General features: G+C 50.6%; 9 protein-coding genes and 1 non-coding gene across 10 annotated transcripts; 6 read left to right on the top strand and 4 right to left on the bottom strand.

Moving 5' to 3' along the window:
- Window positions 1–58: 58 nt before the first annotated feature.
- Window positions 59–415, top strand: AKAW2_10128A (uncharacterized protein; the record flags this gene model as incomplete). Its single annotated transcript, XM_041683746.1, has 1 exon — window positions 59–415. One exon carries the CDS (start codon window positions 59–61, stop codon window positions 413–415), a length of 357 nt encoding a protein of 118 aa, XP_041536848.1.
- Window positions 416–605: 190 nt separating this feature from the next.
- On the bottom strand, window positions 606–2,442 carry AKAW2_10127S (putative flavin containing polyamine oxidase; the record flags this gene model as incomplete). The annotated part of the gene is made up of 6 exons (XM_041683735.1): window positions 606–1,603; window positions 1,663–1,915; window positions 1,964–2,014; window positions 2,062–2,199; window positions 2,257–2,287; window positions 2,336–2,442. The coding sequence occupies 6 exons, from the start codon at window positions 2,440–2,442 to the stop codon at window positions 606–608; spliced, it is 1,578 nt and encodes a 525-aa protein (XP_041536847.1).
- Window positions 2,443–3,127: 685 nt separating this feature from the next.
- Window positions 3,128–3,198, bottom strand: AKAW2_t10004S. Its single transcript has one exon. It is a non-coding gene; the product is annotated as a tRNA-Gly (tRNA).
- Window positions 3,199–6,519: 3,321 nt separating this feature from the next.
- On the top strand, window positions 6,520–7,615 carry AKAW2_10126A (glycoside hydrolase family 16 protein; the record flags this gene model as incomplete). The annotated part of the gene is made up of 3 exons (XM_041683677.1): window positions 6,520–6,613; window positions 6,667–6,947; window positions 6,995–7,615. The coding sequence occupies 3 exons, from the start codon at window positions 6,520–6,522 to the stop codon at window positions 7,613–7,615; spliced, it is 996 nt and encodes a 331-aa protein (XP_041536846.1).
- A 1,442-nt stretch (window positions 7,616–9,057) lies between these two features.
- Window positions 9,058–9,938, top strand: AKAW2_10125A (carbonic anhydrase family protein; the record flags this gene model as incomplete). The annotated part of the gene is made up of 3 exons (XM_041683566.1): window positions 9,058–9,154; window positions 9,226–9,489; window positions 9,553–9,938. The coding sequence occupies 3 exons, from the start codon at window positions 9,058–9,060 to the stop codon at window positions 9,936–9,938; spliced, it is 747 nt and encodes a 248-aa protein (XP_041536845.1).
- A 517-nt stretch (window positions 9,939–10,455) lies between these two features.
- On the top strand, window positions 10,456–11,343 carry AKAW2_10124A (glutathione S-transferase; the record flags this gene model as incomplete). The annotated part of the gene is made up of 3 exons (XM_041683455.1): window positions 10,456–10,493; window positions 10,543–10,937; window positions 10,997–11,343. The coding sequence occupies 3 exons, from the start codon at window positions 10,456–10,458 to the stop codon at window positions 11,341–11,343; spliced, it is 780 nt and encodes a 259-aa protein (XP_041536844.1).
- A 1,643-nt stretch (window positions 11,344–12,986) lies between these two features.
- Window positions 12,987–13,565, top strand: AKAW2_10123A (uncharacterized protein; the record flags this gene model as incomplete). Its single annotated transcript, XM_041683344.1, has 1 exon — window positions 12,987–13,565. One exon carries the CDS (start codon window positions 12,987–12,989, stop codon window positions 13,563–13,565), a length of 579 nt encoding a protein of 192 aa, XP_041536843.1.
- Window positions 13,566–14,382: 817 nt separating this feature from the next.
- AKAW2_10122S (uncharacterized protein) lies at window positions 14,383–15,954 on the bottom strand (the record flags this gene model as incomplete). Its single annotated transcript, XM_041683233.1, has 2 exons — window positions 14,383–15,478; window positions 15,536–15,954. 2 exons carry the CDS (start codon window positions 15,952–15,954, stop codon window positions 14,383–14,385), a joined length of 1,515 nt encoding a protein of 504 aa, XP_041536842.1.
- Window positions 15,955–16,578: 624 nt separating this feature from the next.
- On the bottom strand, window positions 16,579–17,829 carry AKAW2_10121S (uncharacterized protein; the record flags this gene model as incomplete). The annotated part of the gene is made up of 1 exon (XM_041683122.1): window positions 16,579–17,829. One exon carries the CDS (start codon window positions 17,827–17,829, stop codon window positions 16,579–16,581), a length of 1,251 nt encoding a protein of 416 aa, XP_041536841.1.
- Window positions 17,830–20,607: 2,778 nt separating this feature from the next.
- AKAW2_10120A (uncharacterized protein) lies at window positions 20,608–21,667 on the top strand (the record flags this gene model as incomplete). The annotated part of the gene is made up of 4 exons (XM_041683011.1): window positions 20,608–20,666; window positions 20,725–20,893; window positions 20,995–21,264; window positions 21,338–21,667. The coding sequence occupies 4 exons, from the start codon at window positions 20,608–20,610 to the stop codon at window positions 21,665–21,667; spliced, it is 828 nt and encodes a 275-aa protein (XP_041536840.1).
- Window positions 21,668–22,142: the final 475 nt, after the last annotated feature.

Here is a 22,142-nt window from a genome sequence, read left to right as displayed (position 1 = left end):
ATACCCAACTAACCACTCCCCACCAGACACCCAAGAGCAATTAAACAATAGAACCAAGATGCATCTCTCCACCCTCCTCCTTCCCCTCCTCCCCACCGCCGCCCTCTCCGCAATCTGCTACCCCGAGACCGGCGGCTCAAACTGCGCCTCCCTAATCAGCATCAAGGAATTCTACTCCCTGCAATACTGCCAGTACCGGTGGAACGTGCTCTACGGCGACTGGGACCACTTCGTCAACAACATGACCAGCCCGACGAAGGTGCACGCCAGCGTCGGCAAGACTGGTGTGTTTGATAGCTTCGAGGACTGTCTGAATGGGTTTGAGGACGTCGTGGAGACATGTCATGGCGTTAGTCAGGGAGGTGTCATGACAAATGGGAACGTTAGCCTTAATGTGCACTTTTGTGATTGGTAAATCCCCTCTCCATCCCTGGCGGGGGAGGGGGTTGTGTTATGATTATGAGTGATGTACGGGTTGGATAGATAGATGGTTAAATGATGATATGTTATATTCATACTATATATATACACCACACGCACATTCAGTTCACCACGTAGAGCCGGTGAATGAGAACGAGGACAGGGGAGAGGGGGAAGGGGACAGTCTAGTCATCGTTGAAATCATAGAAACTGTTTCCGTTCCACCCATCCACGAAACTGTAATCCGCCAACGGCGTAGTTCCGTGCAGCGTCTCATAGTGTTTTCTACCCTTGCAAGTCGTATTCGCCTTGCAAGTGCCGTTCAGGATACTGTTAATGTGCAGTCCCGCAGCCTGCCCCTCGAACCATGCTCCATGCAAGAACCCAAAGTAGGTCGGACTGGTCGCCTCTCCGGCGAACCACAATCTGCCCGCATTGGCACGCAGGTTCTCATGCATCTCCAACGTCGTGCTGGGCGGCCAGTTCGAGTAACTGCCGTAGGCCCAGGGCTCCAGGGTCCACCGGGGGTACATGAACGCAATGGGGTCGGGAATGTTCTTCTCCGGGAACATCTTGCGCAGGACTTCCATGACCTCCGCCTTGGTCTTCTCGTCGGACTGGCGTTCGGCGCGCCAGGCGAACTGCTCCGTCACGGTGACGAAGATGATGTTCGAGCCCGGGAAGAAGCCCTCTGTGCTGAGGGACTGGAAGACGGGGTAGTAGCCGCGCATGTAGGGGTCCGCGTAGAGGAAGTACTGGGTGTCTTCGGGCCAGAAGGTCTCGTTGAATTGGAGGAAGATCTTGGTGTAGGTAGCCATTGTGAAGCCTTCGATGGATTCTTTCTTCCATTCGGGCAGGGATGGGGTGAAGGTGACAGCGTTGTTTTGCAGCACGCCCAGACTGAAGGTGCAGATGGCGTAGGAGGCGCGCACGCAGGAGCCGTCGGCGCTGTGGACGGTCACTCCGGAGTCGGAGTAGCTGATGTTGGTGATGTGGTTGTTGAGGAGCAGGCGGGTGTCGTTGGGCTTGAGGAAGGTCGACGCCATGCCGTGAATGATGTGGCTGTAGCCGCGCTGGTCGATGACGAAGTTGTCTTCGTCGCTGAAGCCGTTCACGGTGAGGTTCTGGCCAGCGACACCGAAGATGAAGGAACTTTCGAGGGGCGTGTATGCGTCTTCGAAGTCTGTGTTTGGTGGTAGTTAGCAGTGTGTACATGTGGTGAGAGACAGGTGGGTGACGCACCCCATGACCACCAGTCAACGGCTTGCGCTTCCATGTCGTCAACCTTGGGGCGCCAGCCAGCCAGGGCCAGGCCAGTTTTGGCGGTTTGGTCCTGCAGGTTGTCGAGGAGCATGACACCGGCTTGGGCGGCGGCGGCATCGTAGATGTCGTCCCAGATGTCAATCAGCTGGGAGTAGTCTTTGTAGCCGTACTGGTTATAGGTCGACACGTTGCTGTAGTTGGAGTAGATGGTGGAGAGGTTGTAAACTTGGGCCTTTTGAGGGTTAGAGTAATGGTGTGGTGGTGAAGGCTGGAGACTTACCAGTGTCCAGACGGGGTTCTGCGGACCCCCAGGAGTGCCGAGTCCTTGGACCTGTGACTGTTAGCAGCGCAGCATGACGACTTGAGTAAGTGGCATACCCAGTTGCAACCCATCTCAATGATGTACGGGTTACCATCTTTGTCCTGGCCAAAGGGCTTATGCCAGGCGCGACCGCCAATGGTGTCGCGGTATTCGAGGATCATGAAGTCTTCCATGGAGGCATTGTGCAGCGTTTGCTGGTAACATGTGAGCATGTGGGATTCCTTCTAGAAGCGACAAAGGGATGGACATACAGCAGCAGCAATACCAGCCATTCCTCCACCACTGTTGAGGTTAGCTTTGATCGCACTTCAGGCCCGATGGTAGTCATACAGAATAGCAACCGTGGTCTGCTTGCATTGTCCCTCATCGCGCGCATGGGGAACAGCCGCGCTAGGCAGCGCCAGCGCTCCAAGAAGAGCCAACAACGAGAGCTGCATGGTGAGTGCCTCTCAATTCCTACCGTGCCTGCTAGCTAGCTAGCAAGCAAGCAAAAGCGAGAGACATGAATAAATAGTACAGGGAACTGGGCTGCCGAGGTCGGACGTGACGGATAAGAAAGGCACCGATGGGGCAAGTCCATGCGGGTCAAATTGTTATCTCAGCTGGTCTCCGCACGAAGGAGCAATTCCGCAAGTTTCTACATTTTAATCTATTAGCTGCAACTATAATGGTAGCTAATGGTAGCTAGTTGAGGGGATTGTTGTCCATTGGCCCAACCTCCGCTTCAGCCGTCGGCGATAAGCAAACACGGCGGTGGGACCAATCCCGGCGGGTCGGCGATCGTAGCTACGGGCAGTCACCGATCCCTGTAATTGTCTTCAGCTGAAAGAGCTAATGCCTAGTGAGGTGTACTAGCTGCAGTAACCAGGTACCATGGTGGCGAAAATCCGAGGTTTAAATCCCGAATGGCACAGACGTGGCAAGAAAGTGGAAGTGTCGAAAAGACATGTTAACTGCAGACCAGGATGGTCTTAACCTCGAACACGAAGGATGATCTGATCCCGATCAGGCAGTAAGCAAGGAAGTGGAAGGAAGTGGAGTAATATGAGGCGGATATGAGGGGTAGATGGCACTAATTGTGATCAGCAGAGCAGAAGAAAACAAAAAGAAAAAAAAAGGTAGTGCATCATCCGTGAATCGAACACGGGCCTCATCGATGGCAACGATGAATTCTACCACTAGACCAATGATGCTGTTGCTAACCAGTAGACTATCTGATTCGCTGATGGGTTATCTTCCTATTTAACACTATAAGCTACTACCACACACAGCAATCTTTTACTGCGCGGAATTCAGCACATGACAGGATATCCAACCTATTTTTACGTACTATTTTGATTATCTCACACTCGTTTTAAGCATGTCAAGCGGATCGGCTAAGTAATGCAAAATCTAGACTTACTGACTATCTGAAAGTTATTACGCATTTTACCACATCGTTGGTTCATATGCCACCCAGTGTCGGCTATATATATAGTTAAATTCCATACACCGCAGTTCCTCGCAGACCTTAATGAAAGTAAACTAATTGAACTTAAAGCCCTCAAGCCAAACCATACTAGTTCGAGGATAATAGTACCGTGACACTACCGGTCCCCATAGTATAAACTCGTTCATGATCCCACTAGGTGCAGTGTTCCATTCTGTGTGAGGTCCCCTCCACATTATTGCCTACTATGGCTCGGTGTGTCAAACAAGAGGACTCTGAAGCAGTCATCTTTCGCATTTCTTGGATTGCTTTGATACTTCGTGATGTGAGTTGATTATGCCGGCATACTGCAACCAAATGGACAACACCAGAAGAAATTACCTGCTTCTGCACCACCATCTGCCCCTCACAAAACTCCAAACATGACATCCATCAATACAAAAGTCGATATCAGCTGGCCACACCTCTGGTAAAGCGAAATGACCTACAATATCATCGCAGGCGACTGGCATGTTCGCAAAGAAAAGGGTACTATCATTTCACAAGCTCAATATCTGGGGAGCAGTTGACCCAACGCAAGGGATCTGTACTACCTCGAGAAGTCCACCACCTAGACAGAGCCCATCGGCAAGACTGGAAGAAAAGAAGGCGAGAAAGCTTCTATCGAGCTAGATGATGACACCTTTTGTTGGCACTGCTTCGGTAAATGTTCAAGACTCTCCAACTCAGCTGCACATACTTCTGCTGTGCCTCGAGTTAGAAAGCACAAAAACCACCTCCGGGTTGACGATTTGCCAGACAATCATCCAGTTCTCCCTGCTTTCTATCCCTGCACTCCAAAACTTCGTAAAAAGTCGTCATCGAGACCTGCTGTAAATACATGCCTGGTGCATCGTATTTCCTTCTGCTGGGGCTGATAGAGCTGGGTCGGAATAAAAAGGAAGCATGTCCTGTGACCGATGTAGGCTGTGACTCCTAAGCCTCAATCTCAGATCCCATTCCTTTTCCATGACGACCACTCCGACTTTTTCACATTCATGCCAACGTCAGGACCGGTAACCTGCAAGCTCCATTTAACCGTGACAAGCAATCCTCTTAGATTCAGCGACATCTTTGCATTGTGTGACATACGCATCCCGCGTAGTTGCATTGGTGGGTTGCGTGAGACGTTCAGTGGGAGCATCAACCAAGCGGGATTATTGACCTTGTGTACATCCTCGTACTAAGTTCTTCGTCTCTTGTGGTGGCAGCCACAGTGGAGCGAAAAGGCAAGTGTAGAGAGCGTTGCGATAAACATTTAGGAATGTATGGGCCGAGTTGAACGACTAATTCTAGATAGCATATCGGATGTCGATGATTAAAGTAATGATAATCGCAACGCCATGGATTAAACAGGGTCAAATCAGCAACCGGGACAATCGGTCGCTTTTCCTCCATAGCATCTGGTGCAGTTTGAGATGGGTACTGGTGAAACCCACGGAGCAATACTGACAGGAGAAGCTGGGTGTCACCCAATGGATTAAGTGAAGGTGAATAAGCAGCAGATTAGTGAATTGATGACCCAAACAATTGTTCTATAGCGATCTTGGGGCACCTTGTTCGAGGTAGGTAGCTGAGAACGACCTGATAAAGTGACCTGCAAGAGAGATCTCACGTGCGACTGAAGGGATGTTGAATGGGCAAGTTTCGGTACCTACGCTTTCTTTTGCGTCCCATCCACATCACGTTATCATATTCCATCGTTCTAATTATCACATAATTAGTTCGCGGTATGTGTCAATCTCTGTGAGCTTCTAGCAGCTCAGGAGCCGTTGACTGGACGAGCAAGATATCTGGGGGCTACGCAGACCCGTGATGTGGTCCAGGGAAGGTAGGTAAGACACCAATCTTAATATAGAAGCAGTATACTCGCTAGCAGGCCATGTGCGAATTCTTATGTACTTTTTGCTGCTAGTCAGTCATGGCTATCTGGCACAAACCTTAGCCGATAGCATCAGTGGAGATAGAGATCAACATCTTTGTTTCTATTCGTGAGGGTGGTTCCAGGAACGTCCCGATTCCCGAGAATATCCATCATAAAGTTAACCATCAGGCTCAGACTGAAAATGGAAATTCTAGAATGGGCTTGAGTCGAGCCTTAAACCTAATATGACACATGGCCACAAGGCACGCAGATATACGTGGGCAAGATAAACGTACGCATTTGCCACGACGGGATCCGCAGTTCCATGGCGTCGAGCTCGTTCACTGGTTGAAACCCGGTTCGGACCTAAAGACAGTAGCGGAGGCTGGGACCGAACCATCTGACTGATCGTCCGGAGCCGATCCCATTGGCTTTTGTTCAATGTTCATATCTTTCTTTCCATTCCACTGATTTTGCGACGATAACCCTCGAATCTCGGCTCGCTCCCGCGCTTCAGCAACGGCCTAAGATAATGCCACTGAGATTTAGACAAAATGAACCTGCTGGAGAAGCTGATACTATTCTTCAAAACAGACGATACTAGTTCTCTAAAATTGCTCCTTTCATCGTTGCTGCATTGGGTTGAGTCTTGATAGGCGTCATGCGCATCCACAGTCCACGACAGCACTTTTCCCGTTCGGGCCAAGTGCCTGTTGCCGGGTAAGTGTTCAGGAACCGTCTTCTGGGCGGACGCGCAAGCCATCTCTTCGCCTCTCATCAAGCTTTGTGGCCGACGCATGGCCCCATCCCTCGTGGACTTGCTGTCGTTTCAGAGCCAACCGCTTGCCAACACGCCGTCATCCCAAGACAGCCGCTCCACTCCCTCCTCCAATGAGATGTACCAAGAACACTGCCCAGGCTATGCATCCTTGGCCACACGCAGTGGAAGCGCTCTTGCGCCCAGCAAGAGGGAGAATTTATAGCCAACCTCAATATTTGCTGCTGCCTTAGCTAGCCTGCCCCTGAGTATTCGTGTCAACCATGGTCATGATTCAGTACCCTATATACAGTCTGTAATCCCATTTCCACCTTCTTACACTCGTTGCGAGCCTCCGTTGCAGCTTTCTTTCGTTTCAAATACTCCAGTCACTCGCTCAGACCGTTTATTCGTTGGTTATTATCATGAAGTCATATATGTCATGGGCATTGACTGCCCTCGCTGCCATAGTGCCTCTCAGTGCAGCTCAGACATACTCGAGTTGCAACCCCACGAACAGTATGTATCCGACAATTTTATCGGAGAGTATTATGATTGACTCACCCTATCAGAAACCTGCCCGCCTGACAAGGGTCTCAACCAGTGGTCCCTGACCACCAACTTCACCGAGGGTTCGTCTTGGCGCGATCGATGGAATGTCACCGCCGATAGCGTGAACAGCACCTCCAAAGGTGCTGAATTCGTGATCAGTCAGCAGGGAGATGCCCCTACTATCGAGTCCAACTTCTACATCTTCTTCGGCTATGTGGAGGTCAAGTTCCGCGCCGCCAACGGCACCGGTATCGTCAGCACCAGTGTGATGGAGTCCAACGACCTGGATGAGATTGACTGGGTACGGCCCTATCAAACTTCAACGCTACCAATGCTAACCCTACCCAGGAGCAAGTCAGTACATGGGACTCAGAAATCCAAACGAACTACTTCGGCAAAGGCAACACCACGTCCTACGACCGTGCCACCACTGTGAACGTCACTACCCCCGAAGAGACCTACCACACCTATGGAGTCAACTGGACATCCAGCAAGACCGAATGGATCCTCGATGGTACTGTCGTCCGTACACTCGAGTATGCGGACGCTGTTGATGGCAAGAACTACCCCCAGACCCCCATGACTGTCCGTGTCGGTATTTGGGCTGGCGGTGACCCCGATAACTCCGAGGGAACCATCGAATGGGCCGGTGGTGAGACCGACTACGACGACGGCCCGTTCATCATGTATCTGGAGTCGGTCAGCATCATTAACTACACCCCTGCCGAGTACTACAATTATACGGACAAGACTGGCGACTACACAAGTATCAATGCCTACAACACCACCACATCATCCAAGTCGACCAACTCGTCCAGTAGCTCGGGATCGAGCTCGTCGTCCTCGAGCTCTGGCTCTTCCAGCTCCAGCTCCGCCTCTGTATCCAGCAGTGATGCTAGCGGTCTCTCCTACAGCGGGTTCTTGATGACGATCCTTGGGCTGGGCGCATTCGCGGGGCTGCTTCTTTAGATGACATACCAATGGCTGTGCCATATGTATTGATTCATCGCAACTGTATAAACCAGCCTACTTTGTAGTACAATCAATGCAGGAGTTCTGCATGGAGTCAGCGGAAATGATTATACCATCTTCTTGATTTCTCATTCGTAGGATAAGAGCCAGTCGCTGGCGCATGCGCCCGTCAGAAATTCATGTGAAACACCGGGCGCTGGTTGGGGCCGGCGGCAAATGCTTGGTTGGGGGCGCATGAGTCAGGGATACGGCTCGGAGATAACGGTAGCGTGTAGAAAATAGTTAAATGATGTCAAATTGTCCAGTATCGGGTACATATAGGACCAAAGTCACGGAAATACTTATCGATCCATGTCTAGTACTTTATACTCTGGGTCTGGTGGGCGTGCATACCAGGGCTACTACCGCTTCTAGGCCACCGATATTGCTATAATTCAATGCTATACTACCTCCGCTCCTGACCGCTTGAAGTACAGACGCGGGGCATAGCAAATATACTCAGTCCATTCGGATTTCGTCACCTGCAGAAAACCGAAAGATAGCATTCCTCCAGTTGAACAACGACGGTGCGTGGTGATACTCTTAAATACGGAGTATCATGACCTTCTCTTGGGCATTCCTTGATGAGCTTACTCTCTGGTATCATTGCTTGGCTGCTTTCTGCTCTTTTGTTTGTCATACAAGATATATCGGCGACCTTTGCTCCAACTTGACTCCCACTTTAGCAATTGAGCTGCACCTGCAGTCAGTCAGTGTCACTACTAAAGCATTATGGCAAGTTTAGGATTAGATTTAAGCTTTCTACTAAGCCTGCTTGAAGTATGTTCAAGAATTGATCGACAAATTCTTTCCTTGGTTTTGTCGATGGAAGCCAGAAGAATGATCACCTTGATTACAGGGAAGGAGATTGTTTCCGTCTCCTATCGATTCCCGTGACTTGGTCTTCCTCTCTGTCACTTGAACAGAGAAGACCTAGACAACAACAATGCCAATTCTACGATTGATCAGGACTACAATCCGGTTTATGGTAGCGCCCCAGAATTCTACATGCAAGGGACGGGTAGGCAAAGGGGAAATGTCTGCGTCCCCGGGCTCTTGATGTCTGGCATGCAGGGGTGGGATATGACAACAACTAATCCACTCTCATGGTACAATGACTGCTTGAATGAGTAAAAGGCTGCCCTAACATCTAAAGGGAGAAGCCCAAGAATTCGGATACTACCTCCATAGGCACTTAGTAGTGTTCTTCTCATTACTGAAGCCAATGTAACCAGCGCTGGCATTCCTGAATGGTCGTCCACACACCTACCAATCTATACCTTCAACAAACCAGAAAATGCAAGTATATAGACTAGCCACGACCACAGGGTCCCCAAATCCTGCAGACACTCACTTACCCACTTTATTGATAACCTTATTTACTATTATCTACTAGCGCCATGCGTCTAACATCCCTCCTCCTCTCATCCCCGCCGTCGCAGCTAGCTGCTACCACAACACCCCTCTTGCTCGACGTGCATCCGTCCCCAGCTATGGGTATACTGCTACGCGAGGCCCACTGAACTGGTACGGCCTTGACCCAAGCGCCAACGTTGCTTGCGCAACAGGGACACACCAGTCGCCTATCGTCATCGGAAGCTCCGAGATTTCAAAGGTCAACAATAGCACCGTCACTCTCTATATCCCTACGGTCTCTGACCTCGAATTCGAGAACCTCGGCACCACCATCGAAGTGCCTTTGACGAATGGCACCCTCGTTGTAGGAAATCATACCTACACCCTGGCACAGTTTCATTTCCATACGCCCTCTGAGCACCGGATTGATGAGGAGTATTTCCCCATGGAAGCCCACTTTGTGTTCTCGGACGAAGGTACGAGGATAAACCCCTCCTGTGCTTACTTTCCTTCATACTAACAAAAAATTCTAAACACAGATGGAAGCATCGCCGTAGTGGGCTTTCTCATCGATCTCACCTCCACCAAGGATCATAGCACACCCTTGCTAAATACCGTCTTCGCCGACGTCAATGAAATCGCCGAGCTGGGAAGTACCACCGAGCTTGGACTGCTGGATTTCAGTAGTGTTACGAGACATTTCATGAACAACGATATTTATACATACTCTGGGTCCCTGACTACTCCACCTTGCACTGAAGGCGTGTCGTGGTATGTCAGTGGCTTGCCGTTGGTGTTGGATGTGGATACGTATAATCAGGTGAAGAAGGTGTTGAGGTTCAATTCGCGCTACACTCAGAACGTGTTGGGACAGGAAGATCTGTTGCAGCTTGCGGCGGACGAACTGAATGGTGTTGTCGTTTAAGGTTTTGATGGGAGTTGTCTAGATTAGGGTTCGGTTGGTGTTGAAAGTACGCGGAGCTCGGGGATGTCAATCCAAGGGCGTGAGAGTTTGGGTTTAATTTAAACATGACCACAAGGATGACATCAATCTTATAGTTAGCTTAGTCTATGAGGCTACTGAAGGGTGCGTCTGACACTCGTAACTGCAAGCTCAATGCTCGTCCCGCTGTCAGCTGATACGTTGATTATCTGCATCTCGCACCGTAGAATTTACTAGTGCTGACGCCGTCCCGTAAATCGTGCCGGCGATGTCCGAATTACCTACCAAGAAAGCAATTACCAGCGCAAGCAGAGGAGTCATAGAAATCCCTCAGAGACAAAGAGTATCCACTTACATATCTACTTCTTTTGCTGACGACATACTGCGTATCCAGGTCAGCAGAATTTGACTATAAATAACCTTAACTCTACCCAGCAACAAGAAACTCACTTTCATCCACCTACAACCACGAAAACCACAATCAACATACCGTGACAGAATGAGCGCGAATCGCGGTGCTAAAATCGTTCTTAACTGGTACATCTCTTCCCACCCCTTAATACCTCCACAACTAACATAATAACAGGCTCGAGCGCTCCCGCGCCCAGCGCATCGCATGGGTAATGGAGGAGCTGCATCTCGAATACTCCATCCAACCCTTCAAGCGCAACCCGACAGGTACTGCGCCTGCAGAATTGAAGAGGATTCACCCCCTTGGCAAATCGCCCACAGTATCCATCCAGCCGCCCTCTCCGACCTCCAAACCTATCATCTTGGCCGAGACGAGCCCGATCATGAGCTACTTGGTTGAGCATTTTGCCGATGAAGCCACAAGCACCAAGCTCATTCCCAGAAAATATGAGCCCGGAAAGGAGAAAGAGCTAGGCGGTGAAACGGAGGCATGGATGCGACATGAGTTCTACGACAGCTATGTGGAGGGGAGCTTGATGAGTGTTTTGCAGATAAAATTGGTTTTCGATGGTGAGCTATTTCCCACATCGTACATTGCCTAATACCAAAGGTATACTAATGAAATATAGCGCTGCAAAACGCACCTATTCCATTCTTTCTAAAGCCCATAACGAACTTCATCGCATCAAAAGTCAATTCTGAGTTCCTGGACAATGAATTCAAAACTCATTTCGGGTTCCTGGAAGAGCAGCTTGCTACAGCGCCTGATGGGGGCCCGTACATGTGTGGAAAAGATCTCACGCTTGCGGATATCCAGTTGAGTGTGCCGGTGTCTGTGGGGTTTGCGTTGGGGGTTATATCAAGGAGTGAGTATCCGCTGTTGCATGGGTATGTGGAGAGATTAAGGGGTGAACGGGGATATAAGAGGGTGGTGGAGAGGGCGAATGAAGTTGGGGAAGGAGCTATGCTGGAGTGATTTGAGAGATTATGATGTGTAAGGCTTGCCGATTGTATGTTGCTTTTAGGATGGTGTTGCGGAGTTCTTTCTGGGCGGGTTTAGGTAGGTTGTACTAATTTGAGGGTATCTCTTCTCTACTTGTTCGCAGCTTATACTTCGAGTATCAGTTCATGGCAGACCTTATCAATTCCTCCGCAATCTATTCTATTAATTTACGGCCGTATAGTTTTTATTTCATTGTCCTGGCTTCTAGGCAGTACATGTCGCTCTTCATCCTATTCTCACCACCTCTAATCCCAAAGCAAGGATGTAGCAGAACACACCCTTGGAGTCAGCCCAGTAGACACAACGGGTATGAATTTCCTATGTACGTGGCTTCGTCATGTTTTACACATCGTGCCATCATGGGCGTATGGTTTCTCATTTTGACCTGCTAGCATCAAAATTCTGAACTTCAACAAGCCACGCGATAAGAATGTGATGGAAATATTCGTTTTGTATATTGCATTAAGCGACGAGCAATGATGGCTGAATACGACTACCAGAGAAAAGCTGCCTCCAAAGTGAGACAGCTCTCCGGTATCTGACAACTCGGCGAAGTCAGACTGGGGCGGCCCAGGCTTTCTTCTTCACGGTTTTTTAGTCAAGATAGAATGATAATAAGTGACTCGTGAAGCAACCTCTATCCTGTATGGGCGCTCAATTGATAAAAGATAAATTTGATGGTAAGCGATCGCACACGATGTCGTGCAACGGATCTGCTGCAGGGCTTAGCAGCAAGGGCGGCTCTCAAGACAACTAGCGTGAGACACGGGACACAGTACAAGGTGCATCCATTCTGGGAAGTGTCTGACTTTCCTCAAGTCTAACTTTTTCACCAGTCGCGAATTTCATCGCCGGGTCTCGTATTTTCCCGTGGGCGTAGTGTCGGCTCTAAGTCTTCTGAATCTAGATATACGATTCACCTGGAGAACCGAAAATCACCTAACTAGGATGTAGAAAGTTTCCTGCATAGCGAGGAAGTATCATGCTACCGCAGATTCACTAGAGACATCTTGCTCACCAGGGTTACGAGGCATAATAGCTGCAGCTCCTTAGCCGAGAACGCCTGTCACAATGTCTTGCCGATAATGCCATAGTCAACCCAATATGGCTGGTTCGTGTTGCACTAGGCAGGCTCCTTGTCTGTTGTGTAACCATAGTAGCAGTATAGTACCACCTGACACCCCTTCAGCGTCGAATACTATCCAGCTTCAGAATTAGATCAGGCGTCCAATACATACCTCGCTATTGTAGGTGGTCAAGTCGTGAAGGATGCCTCTCGTTTACTCTTACAGAGTCCAATTCGGACAGATCACATCGTCTATTGAAGCAACTCGGCCTTGGCCTCGTATCGTCAATGCCTCTTTGGGCTATACGAGGTTGCAGCCGCTCCAAAATGCGACTGCTAGCTCTTTATTACCATATCATGAGTGATAAAATGGCTTACCGAGGGGTCTACAGCTTGGATAAAATTGCAGAACCAGAGATATAAATACAAGCATTTCCCGGACGCAGCCTCTGCTTCGGAACCACATCCAAAGAGCAATCCCCTAGTCTCATTTGGTTATCTTCTTGCCTCAAGACTATCTTGCAATCAGAATAATATATCCATTCTCAAAATGAAGTTTCTCAGTTCCATCACTGCATTCACCATCCTTGCCTCAGTGGCATCCACGTCCCCCACCCCCGCCAACCTCATTCCCCGCGCCTGCACCACCATCGCCCCAACAGCCATCGACGTCCTCGACAGCGCAAACCCAAACACCCCAAGCACCGGACAGCAGTTCTCCCTCGCCAGAACAGCCACTGCAAACACCAAAATATCCGCCCTCACCTTCACAGGCATCCCCGACGACGCTACAGGTTGTATGCTCGCCATCGACATCCCGGCCCTGGCACAGCCCATTGCGACGGGCTCCAGCCAAGCAGATATCTGGACTACCAATTCCTGGGACTTGAATTCCCCTCCTACCTGGAACAATCAGCCTACTCGGCGGGAGATGGTGTCGACGTTCCAGTTCCCAACTTCGCCAACGACATCCCCATTCCATACGATCCTCGCGTCGAACACTTGCTCGAACAAAATGAGCTTCCTGGCGTTGCAGTCAACGTGGCAGACTTCACCTGGGAGTGTGGACTTCCAGAATTCTATCGGCGGGAGTCAGCCGATTGGTTTTAGCTTGGTGTATGGTTGTTAGTGGACATTAGGGGAATTCATATAGGGTGGAAGAGGTGGCGGCATCGTAGACTGATTAAAAGTTTGCCAACGCGGGGTGAGGAGAGAACCAACCAGTGGAGGAAAAAAAATTGGGACGACTCTATTCAACATAGCGTCAACAAATAAAGTATCTCTTCCTGCACATATACCTAATTTTAGCCTTGTTGTTTCACCCCTACCGTGGGTTAGCCCTAAGAATGTGACATGTGCCAGATGCACCCGCCAAATAAACTTCTCTTCCTCGTTCATCCCCCTCATTCACATCCTATGGTTATCGTTCGCCAAGACCGGCCTTCCCCCTCGCGTCCATGAACACGATGCGGTTACATCCGATTGAGCTAAACTATCATATGTACTGGATTTAACTTCCTCATTTAGATCTAGATCAGGTGAGAGCGGAGAATCAATACACCTTATTTCTTCCCACTTGGCCATCCCCTAATCCCAGCTTACTGGCGTAGCTTAACGAGTAAAAGAATCGTCATGAAAAATGTAAAGTATCTATGGTTTGCGGTACAGAAATCGGTCTACTCATTCTTTTCCTCGGAACCCGAATCTGCCCATTTCGTGGTAAATGTATGATGGAGATGTTAAGGATGGTTATGGTATAACATACAATGATATACGTTAAGCTCCTTACAAGGAATCGTACCTTCTGCCCTGCGAGACGTCGGATTGTGTGCTTAACATAACAGGAATAACATGTATATTTCAATAACTTAGCACTGCTGCCTCCTACTAAAAAGTATACCAAGAAGGATCGTAACCAGCCCCAGCCCCAAGGATCCACATAGCTGCTAAGCTTTACCCTCCACATGCTCAGCCCTTACATCCTCCTTCTCATCTCTTCCCCTATTCGCAAAAACATGCGTCCTCCACCTCCGTGCTGGAACCCTCTCCGTAAAAAACATAGCGACCTCCATCCTCGTCCGCCCCTGCGTTTCACCCACACAATACCACACCCAAATCAGCGACGTCAGCGTTGTACCCGCATACACGAACCCGACCATCGGACCAAGCCCGGCATCATAATACAGATACGGCGCCGTGAAAGAGATCACCCAGAGGAAGAAATACAGCGCCACGATGGACACCGACATGATTTTGTTCTGGTTCACGCCGACCGAGAGCTCGCGGGAAACGGCGTAAGTAAGTGGGCCGAGGCCAAAGTTGTATGCACAGATGACGACGTAGGAGAAGACAACGATGATGTATTTGGATGCGGTGGTGAGGGTGGATTGTGTGCCGATGCCACCGATGATGATGAATGCGATGAGGATGAGGGTGGTGCTAGCGAGGAGGTTGGTGCGTCGGCGGAGACGGTTTCCTGTTAGGATGGATGCGGCGACGGCGAAGATTTGTAGGATCATCGTGATGAGGGTGATGGTGAAGGGTTGGGAGACGCCGAGGGCTTCGGCGAATACGACTCCGTAGTTGTAGAAGAAGATTATGCCGCATATTTGTTGCGCGTACATGCCGCCTGAGGCCCAGATTAGCTTTTTACGCTCGATGGGGTCGAGTAGGAGGGCGAGCCAGGAGGATTCCTCCCCTTGGGCTTCTTCGTAGCGTCGGGCTTGCGTGAGGAAGGTTAGGTCGGCTGTGGGGTCGTAGGTACGGTCGTTGCGGTTGATCTTGAGGAGAGCGCGTTTGGCGTCTTCTTCTCTATTGTGGAAGACGTACCACGTTGGGGTTTCAGGGATGAAGGGTAGGAAGAAGAGCATGAAAAGGGGCAGTATGACGAGTCCACCCATAGGTAGTTTGTAGGATAGAGACGAGTGGATGGAATTGGTGCCTTGGGTGAGGCCGGAGGCGACTAGCTGCGAGCAGGATTGCAGGAACTGGTACATGTACAATGCTGGACTCCGAATCTCCATTGGTGCGACTTCTCCGATACTATGGAAGGGTCAGTGAGTCGTTTTGGATATGTACAAATGAGATGACAGCACTCACTAGAGTAGCGACGTAACAGTAAAGTTGCCCACTCCAAGCCCAATTAGAATGCGGCCAAGCACAATAACACCCTCAATGTGGGTGTCAGCAACCTGGGTCACCCCTCCAGCAAGCACAAACGCCGAAGCAATCCAGAGAACTGTTTTCCGACCAAAGCGATCATTGAGGGGCCCTGCTATGAGTGCTCCCAGCATATCCCCGATGTAGATGCTGGAGGTAGTCAGCGACGTAAAGCTCGTCGCTAATGCTTTCGCACCATCCTCATAGTGATCGCCGTAGTCATTCTTGAATTCTTGCATGCCTAGAATCCCGCTATAGTATGTGTTGTCATAACCAAACACCAGGGCGCCGATGGCGGAGATGGAGCAGTAGACCAAGGCCCACCGGTGACGGCGAAATTCGATGTCGAAGCCAAACATGATGGAGCATTAGCATTATCCCTTAAGACAGGTGACAACCTGGAAGGATTGATAGTGAGGCGATATGTGAATTTAAATATGCTAAGCCGAGGTTGTGCCCATAGCCCAGCATTCCCCGGGTATGAAGTAAGACGAAGGCGCACAAGAGAAGACAGCCAACGGAATACCGCCCCCACGCCGATCTGAACGGAATAGAGTGAACGATTGGCTCGCTTGGCTCCGATCTCTCCTCCCCCAGATGATGCCCCCACGGATGTGCCTTGATTTGCGGGGGGAATGCGGGGGAAGACAGACTAGGGCTGCGCTTGTCTGTGCTCACTTGGACAGAGTGGCCTGACGCTCAGTATGCCAGGCGGAGTTTATTCCTAAACTAGGTCGATGACGTGCCGCGCTTTTACAAGAGACAAGGCAGTTTTATCGCACCCTAGATAGCGGCTATGCATGGCGACGTGAATGGATAGTGCAGTTCCCGCCGCTTGGTGTCCATTGAGTGCCTCAACCAATCCCAGTTGGAGAGCTGCAAGGAGCGACGAAGAGTCACCCGTCTGTGACCTTCCACCCGCGTCCAGCGGAAGATTTCTGTTCCGGAGAAACAAGAAGTACGAGTCCTTTCGCTCGCGTAGTTCAAACATGCGGGATGAAACTCGTCCATTCAACGGTCACATAGGAACTCGATGGGAGCTGTCGCAGGCTGATAAAAGCCTCGATGATGATAAACAAGCGGGCCGGAACCAGACAGGCACTAATAAAAGACATAACAACGTCCAGCACCCAAGCACGCCATCCTTTCTCTTCCTTGCCGGTAGGCTGGACCCATATCCATGTCAGGGACTGGTGACCGTCAAAGCCTAACGCGGTCAGAGTTATGCGCAGCATGCTCGACAGCGGAAGACCAGAAGCCAGGAAGACGCTCATGATGCGCCACATCAGCTGTTCAGTGTTCGTCGGGAACACATGGTTCCAGCCCAGCAAGTGGACAGCGGGATGTACCATGGCCTGGATGGATACCAGTAGCCAGGTGCGTTGACTCAGGCCATTGAACACGATTTTGTCATCTGGCATACGCTGTAGGAGGCTTTTCTGCGGGCGGAGATTCTCGAGGGTCGGTCGGCGATGCCACCGCTGGTGCGGCTTCTCCAGGAAATCGAGTGGTGTCTCGCGGAAGGGCTCAACACCGATCTCCCCAGCACTGTTGATCAGGCTTGTGACTGATCCGCTCTTGAGTTCGATAACGGTCGGCACCCCAACACTCTGTGGCTTATGCATCCAGAAGTAGTAGGTCATAATCGTGGATAACACAAACGCAATGGTGAAGAGCTCAAGCGGGGAGACAGCGAGGCCCTGTACGGCCCGGGCGATGGATTGGACCACGAGCCATACCCCTTGCACCAATGCTACGCATTTAGCGAATGTATCTGCCTTGCTTTTGTCCCAGATTTCCTCCGCCGTGATTGTAGGGCAGTCGATGTGGTGTGTCTCAACGAGGTAGTGAATTGAGGCGGCGGTAATGGGGAAGGGAGGGTAGTCTGTCGATTGAAGGACGAAGCCTCCGCTATTGGCGTAGAAAGCGTGTTTGAGGGTCCATTCTTTGTAGCCCAGGCGGTGCATGTCGCGCACCGATTCCTGGGCTGACTCGTACTGCATGGCGGAGAAGCCTACCAGCATGTCGGGGGCCAAGATAGCAAATGTTCCCCAGCGGAGCTTGCGCCACAGAACCGTCCAAAGGCTATCGTCGGGGGCCGGAATGTTCAGATGCAGAACTGTCCAGAGAGCGGTGGAGAGTACCAAACAACAGCCCCAGATGATATCGATGGTACCCCGATCATTGGGCGAGTCCACCCAGCCACTCACTTCTCCCTCAGGCAACGGTGCCATGATTAGTGCACCAGTATGTTTGCGATCCCACGTGCTATATGAGTGAAGAAATCAATGCCAAATAAGTTTGATCAAGATGGAAGAACAAAACGAACACCTCCCACTAGAAGGTGTTTGTGCGGATCTTCGTGGTTAATGAACCCCTCCGCATGCTGGGCCATGACGGATCTTTTGTCGGCCAATGGTGCATTAGTGCCGACGCAGGGGATACATATTCCGACCAGCGAGTCACAAATGAGAACGAAAAACAAGAGATAGCCTGTACAGCACGATGGCGTCTCTCGCCAAGGGCCCGGAGCGCACAAGTGTGATAACAGGATATTACGATTGGCATGCTGCATGAGCTGTCAGGCCTAGACGCAGGGTCTTCACTCAGCAGAGACCATCCACAAAACGTGAATTATCTCCGCGTGGGGGCCAAAAGTACAATCAGGATTGGGAAACCATCATGTCCATCATGGCCTGATGCACTTCTGATTCGAGCAAGAAAGTTGCGACCGGCGCACACTCTGAGACATAGATGACATCCTCCGTTCAAGGGATGTCTATAGTAAGCCCTCAGCAGGAATTGTGATGCTTGGGGGCCGAGGAGCAATAGGCTTCGTCAACTGCAGTGGAACAAGGAGGGCAGCGTGGCTCTGGATCAATTAACGTGAACTTTAGCGGCTTGAGGGCCCGTCGGCGATAGGCCGCGAGGGGCCGCTGTGGGGGAGTTGAGGGCACTGGTGCTGACAGGCGCTGACGGCTGAAGGACGAGAGCAAGCGAGCGTGACGCGAAGGAATTTCTGGTGGAGATGGGCGGGTCTTAAGCTAACGGGAAGGAGTTGTCCATCCGCAGGTTTATCCCTGAACAGCAGCGATTGGCGTCGCTTATCCCTTCAAGGGAACCCATTGCTGTCCTCAGTGTTTCTCCAGGGCCCAATCAATGTGGCCAAAGCAACCTGGTCAATTTTTGCATAGTATCGGCAATTTGGGGGCCAAAAGTTACCCCTGCACCAGCGGGGATGCGACTCGAAGAGGAGAACACTCAGCGACGCCTTCATGTGCATCCCAGGCCTCATGGCCGACCACGCGGACAACTAATCGACAATGCATGCTGACAGTGGGTCAAGTTTGTACACAGAGCACATTTTTCCTCAACACACACTCCCACATGCATTATCTACTCGATGTCTCACCCCTTGTGCCAAGCCCAAAGTCTCTCAAGAGCATGAAGTTACCCAATATTGGGACTCAACTAAGCCTATGGTGTAACGTGGATAAGCCAAGTATTAGTCAAAGATTGGCCGGTCGCTCATATCCTTGGGAACCACAAGGTTCAGGGGCATCGCACGTTTTCGCAATTCTGAGACACGAGCCATGGGTCGATGATCTACCTTCCATCAATTCGCTGGGGGCATGCTGATCGGAGCAATCGTAAAGATACGGCTGCCCTTGGGTGCAAGATGTGACATGGGCACCGAGGGTTGCTAGCCGCACCTACAGTGCTTATTTTCATCGGAAGTCCGGTACAAGAGGGTAAACGCCCCTTGTACCGGTGCAAGAGTGATCGGGCCATAACGATGTTCTATCAGACGTCCTAGTGCCGCTGTAGACACTCTCGAGCAAGCAAGCCATCTTGCTCAGAGAGGACATGATTATTGCCAGATGTCTGATGCTTAGAGTCTTCATACCTGCCCCACCAGGGTATGACCTCACCCTACACAGTAATCTGTAATGTAGTCTAGCGTGCAAAGCCAATCGATGGCACTGGCGATGATCATCGAGGTGCATGAAGCACCATCAAAGATCACTTTATAGTTTCAAGCCCAAATTCGGACAAGCAAATGGCTCGAGGTAAGACATTCTCCCGAGCTGACCCGGTGGGCTATGCTCCGACAGCCTATTCTTGTTTCATGGCTATGCTTTTGCTCCGCCAAAGTGCACAGAACGCCATGGCGGGATACCAGCAAACACCGTCCGTACCCAGGCGAGCAAAGCCTCTGGTATCAATCACTAAAGGCATACAGTTCGGCCGATAACAGGCCGAGATTAAATATGCACGTGAAAGACCGTAGCAGTTCTGATTCATCTGAAGGATTTTTAGTGGGTTTTGCTGAGCGCACAGTATCCATATCATCTTACCGACTAAACGGGAAGGCGGATATGGAAAGACCCCACTAGAGAGTGTCTAGACCATCAGTCAGTAATGATAAATTCCATACACTGCTGATGACATGAGATTTGCCTTGTGCCTCTGTAGGTCGGGTCGAGGTCTCTCAGTCCTCTGTGACCCGGACAGGTGGTGTAGTCGGAGAAACACGGTCGCAACAGACCCTGCCATGAAACGGAGCTAGTCGGGGCATATACTCATGAAGCATACTGCTATAGTGTTTCTCACGTCAGACGCGATGCCAGCGGACATTTACAGATGCGAGCGACCACACAAGGGTTGCAGTGTTGATGACAATCAGCTCGACATACAATCGCTGGTATCATTGGCATCAACCCCCTCCGCATTCGGCGTTAGAGTGGGGCATTGTTTCAATCGCCGACCAATTTGTTTCAATGCTTCAGGGTCCAACACCATCATTTCATGTTCATAGGAAATAGGATTGGGATCATACGTAGAGTAGCAAACGGACGAGAACCATCTGACTTCCTATGGTGGAGACCCGCTCCGTCGCCAACCGGGAACCATTCTTAATCACCCCACAATTTGACTTTCCATCCGTGACGAATCTCGAATCTGTCAGAACTTTCAGCCATCACGAATAGTGGCAGATTTCTTCGCATAAAATGGCCCACACGCCTAATCCACCTGTTCAAGGCCGCCTCATCAGCCATTTTGCTGAAAGGTACAATCACGACTATTTGCATTGAAGACCTGACTCGAACCTGTCTAACTCACACCAGGCCAGCTGAAGACCAAGGCTCAGGCTGGTCCGCACTCTGGGACTCCAATGAAAGCGATCTCTGGGATAGAGGGAGTCCCTCAATTGCATTAGTCGATGTAGTAGAGCAGCAGAAAGATGTTTTCTCTCCCTTTACCCCTGATAAACGGAGGAAGAGAGCCCTTGTTCCGGTATCACCCTTCTTTCCACGCCAATAAATACACCGGATACTCGCGGAACTACTGCGAAACATCTACTTCGAAGTCACTAACTATATGTAAAATTCCTACAGGGCTGCGGAAGAGGCTATGATGCCGTCATGCTAGCACTGCATGGTTTTGACGTCTACGGCCTCGATATATCCGCTACTGGCGTTTCCGAGGCGAGGAAGTATGCCGCTTCAGAGATGCAGAGTCCACAGGGATATAATTTCTCCTCTGGAACTGCGACTACTGCTGATATAGGGAATGTAAAATTTATTACCGGCGACTTCTTCAGCTCAAAGTGGGAGAGTGAAGCTCTACGTGATGGTGAGAAGTTTGACTTGGTCTATGATTATACTGTATGTGTATACACTCACTGCATGCTTCAATGAGATATCGGATAAAGAGCAGTATGACTTACGCAATTGACAGTTTCTATGCGCTATCCACCCCTCCCTTCGTCAGAAATGGGCCGAACGTATGAGCCACCTTCTCCATCCGGGAGGCCTTCTTGTCTGTCTTGAGTTTCCCATGTACAAGGAGACTTCCTTGCCAGGACCACCGTGGGGACTGAAGGGCGTTCACTGGGATCTGCTCGCACGCGGCGGCGACGGGACCTGCAATATTGCTGAAGAGGAAGAAGACAACGCAAAAGCTGCTAAGTTGAAGGGACAGTTCCGGCGAGCACAGTACTTCAAGCCTACGCGGTCGTATCCGAGCGGCAAGGGGACGGATATGCTGAGTATTTATGTGAAAATGTAATGGGTAAGATGCGCAAGTCTCCAATTTTATCGGCCAGTACTCAGACAACGGCGCTGAACCTGCTCTGAGCTTTAGCGTCGTGCCTGTCGAGCGCTTTATTTTTTTTGATTATCCTGCCCGCTCGGCTGCAGTGAAGGTTGCACATCGCCAACGAATATGCTTCTCTGATCACCTACCCCGTGGACAATTTGACTGCTGGTCTGGACCCGGCTGCTGTGTTTGAGGGTGATTTGACCGACTGGATCTGTCCCACGGCTAACTCGACGATTCTCTGCAACCAGCAGAACATTCCGGTGTACCGCCACCAGAATGCCGGAAATTGGGAGATTATACCGAAAGATCCGTTAAACGGACCGCTGTTACTCGGATGGGAGCCTGTAGATTTCTCGACTGCCTTTTGGTGGCAAGGTGATCCCAAGGCGGTTCAGCAGGTGGGTGGTGTTGAGATTGACGGACCGTGCCGCGGCATTGGACA

This window comes from Aspergillus luchuensis, chromosome 1 (genome assembly GCF_016861625.1).
Source record: "Aspergillus luchuensis IFO 4308 DNA, chromosome 1, nearly complete sequence".
Classification (NCBI taxonomy): Eukaryota; Fungi; Ascomycota; class Eurotiomycetes; order Eurotiales; family Aspergillaceae; genus Aspergillus; species Aspergillus luchuensis.
This window is presented reverse-complemented; position numbering and strand designations above follow the sequence as displayed.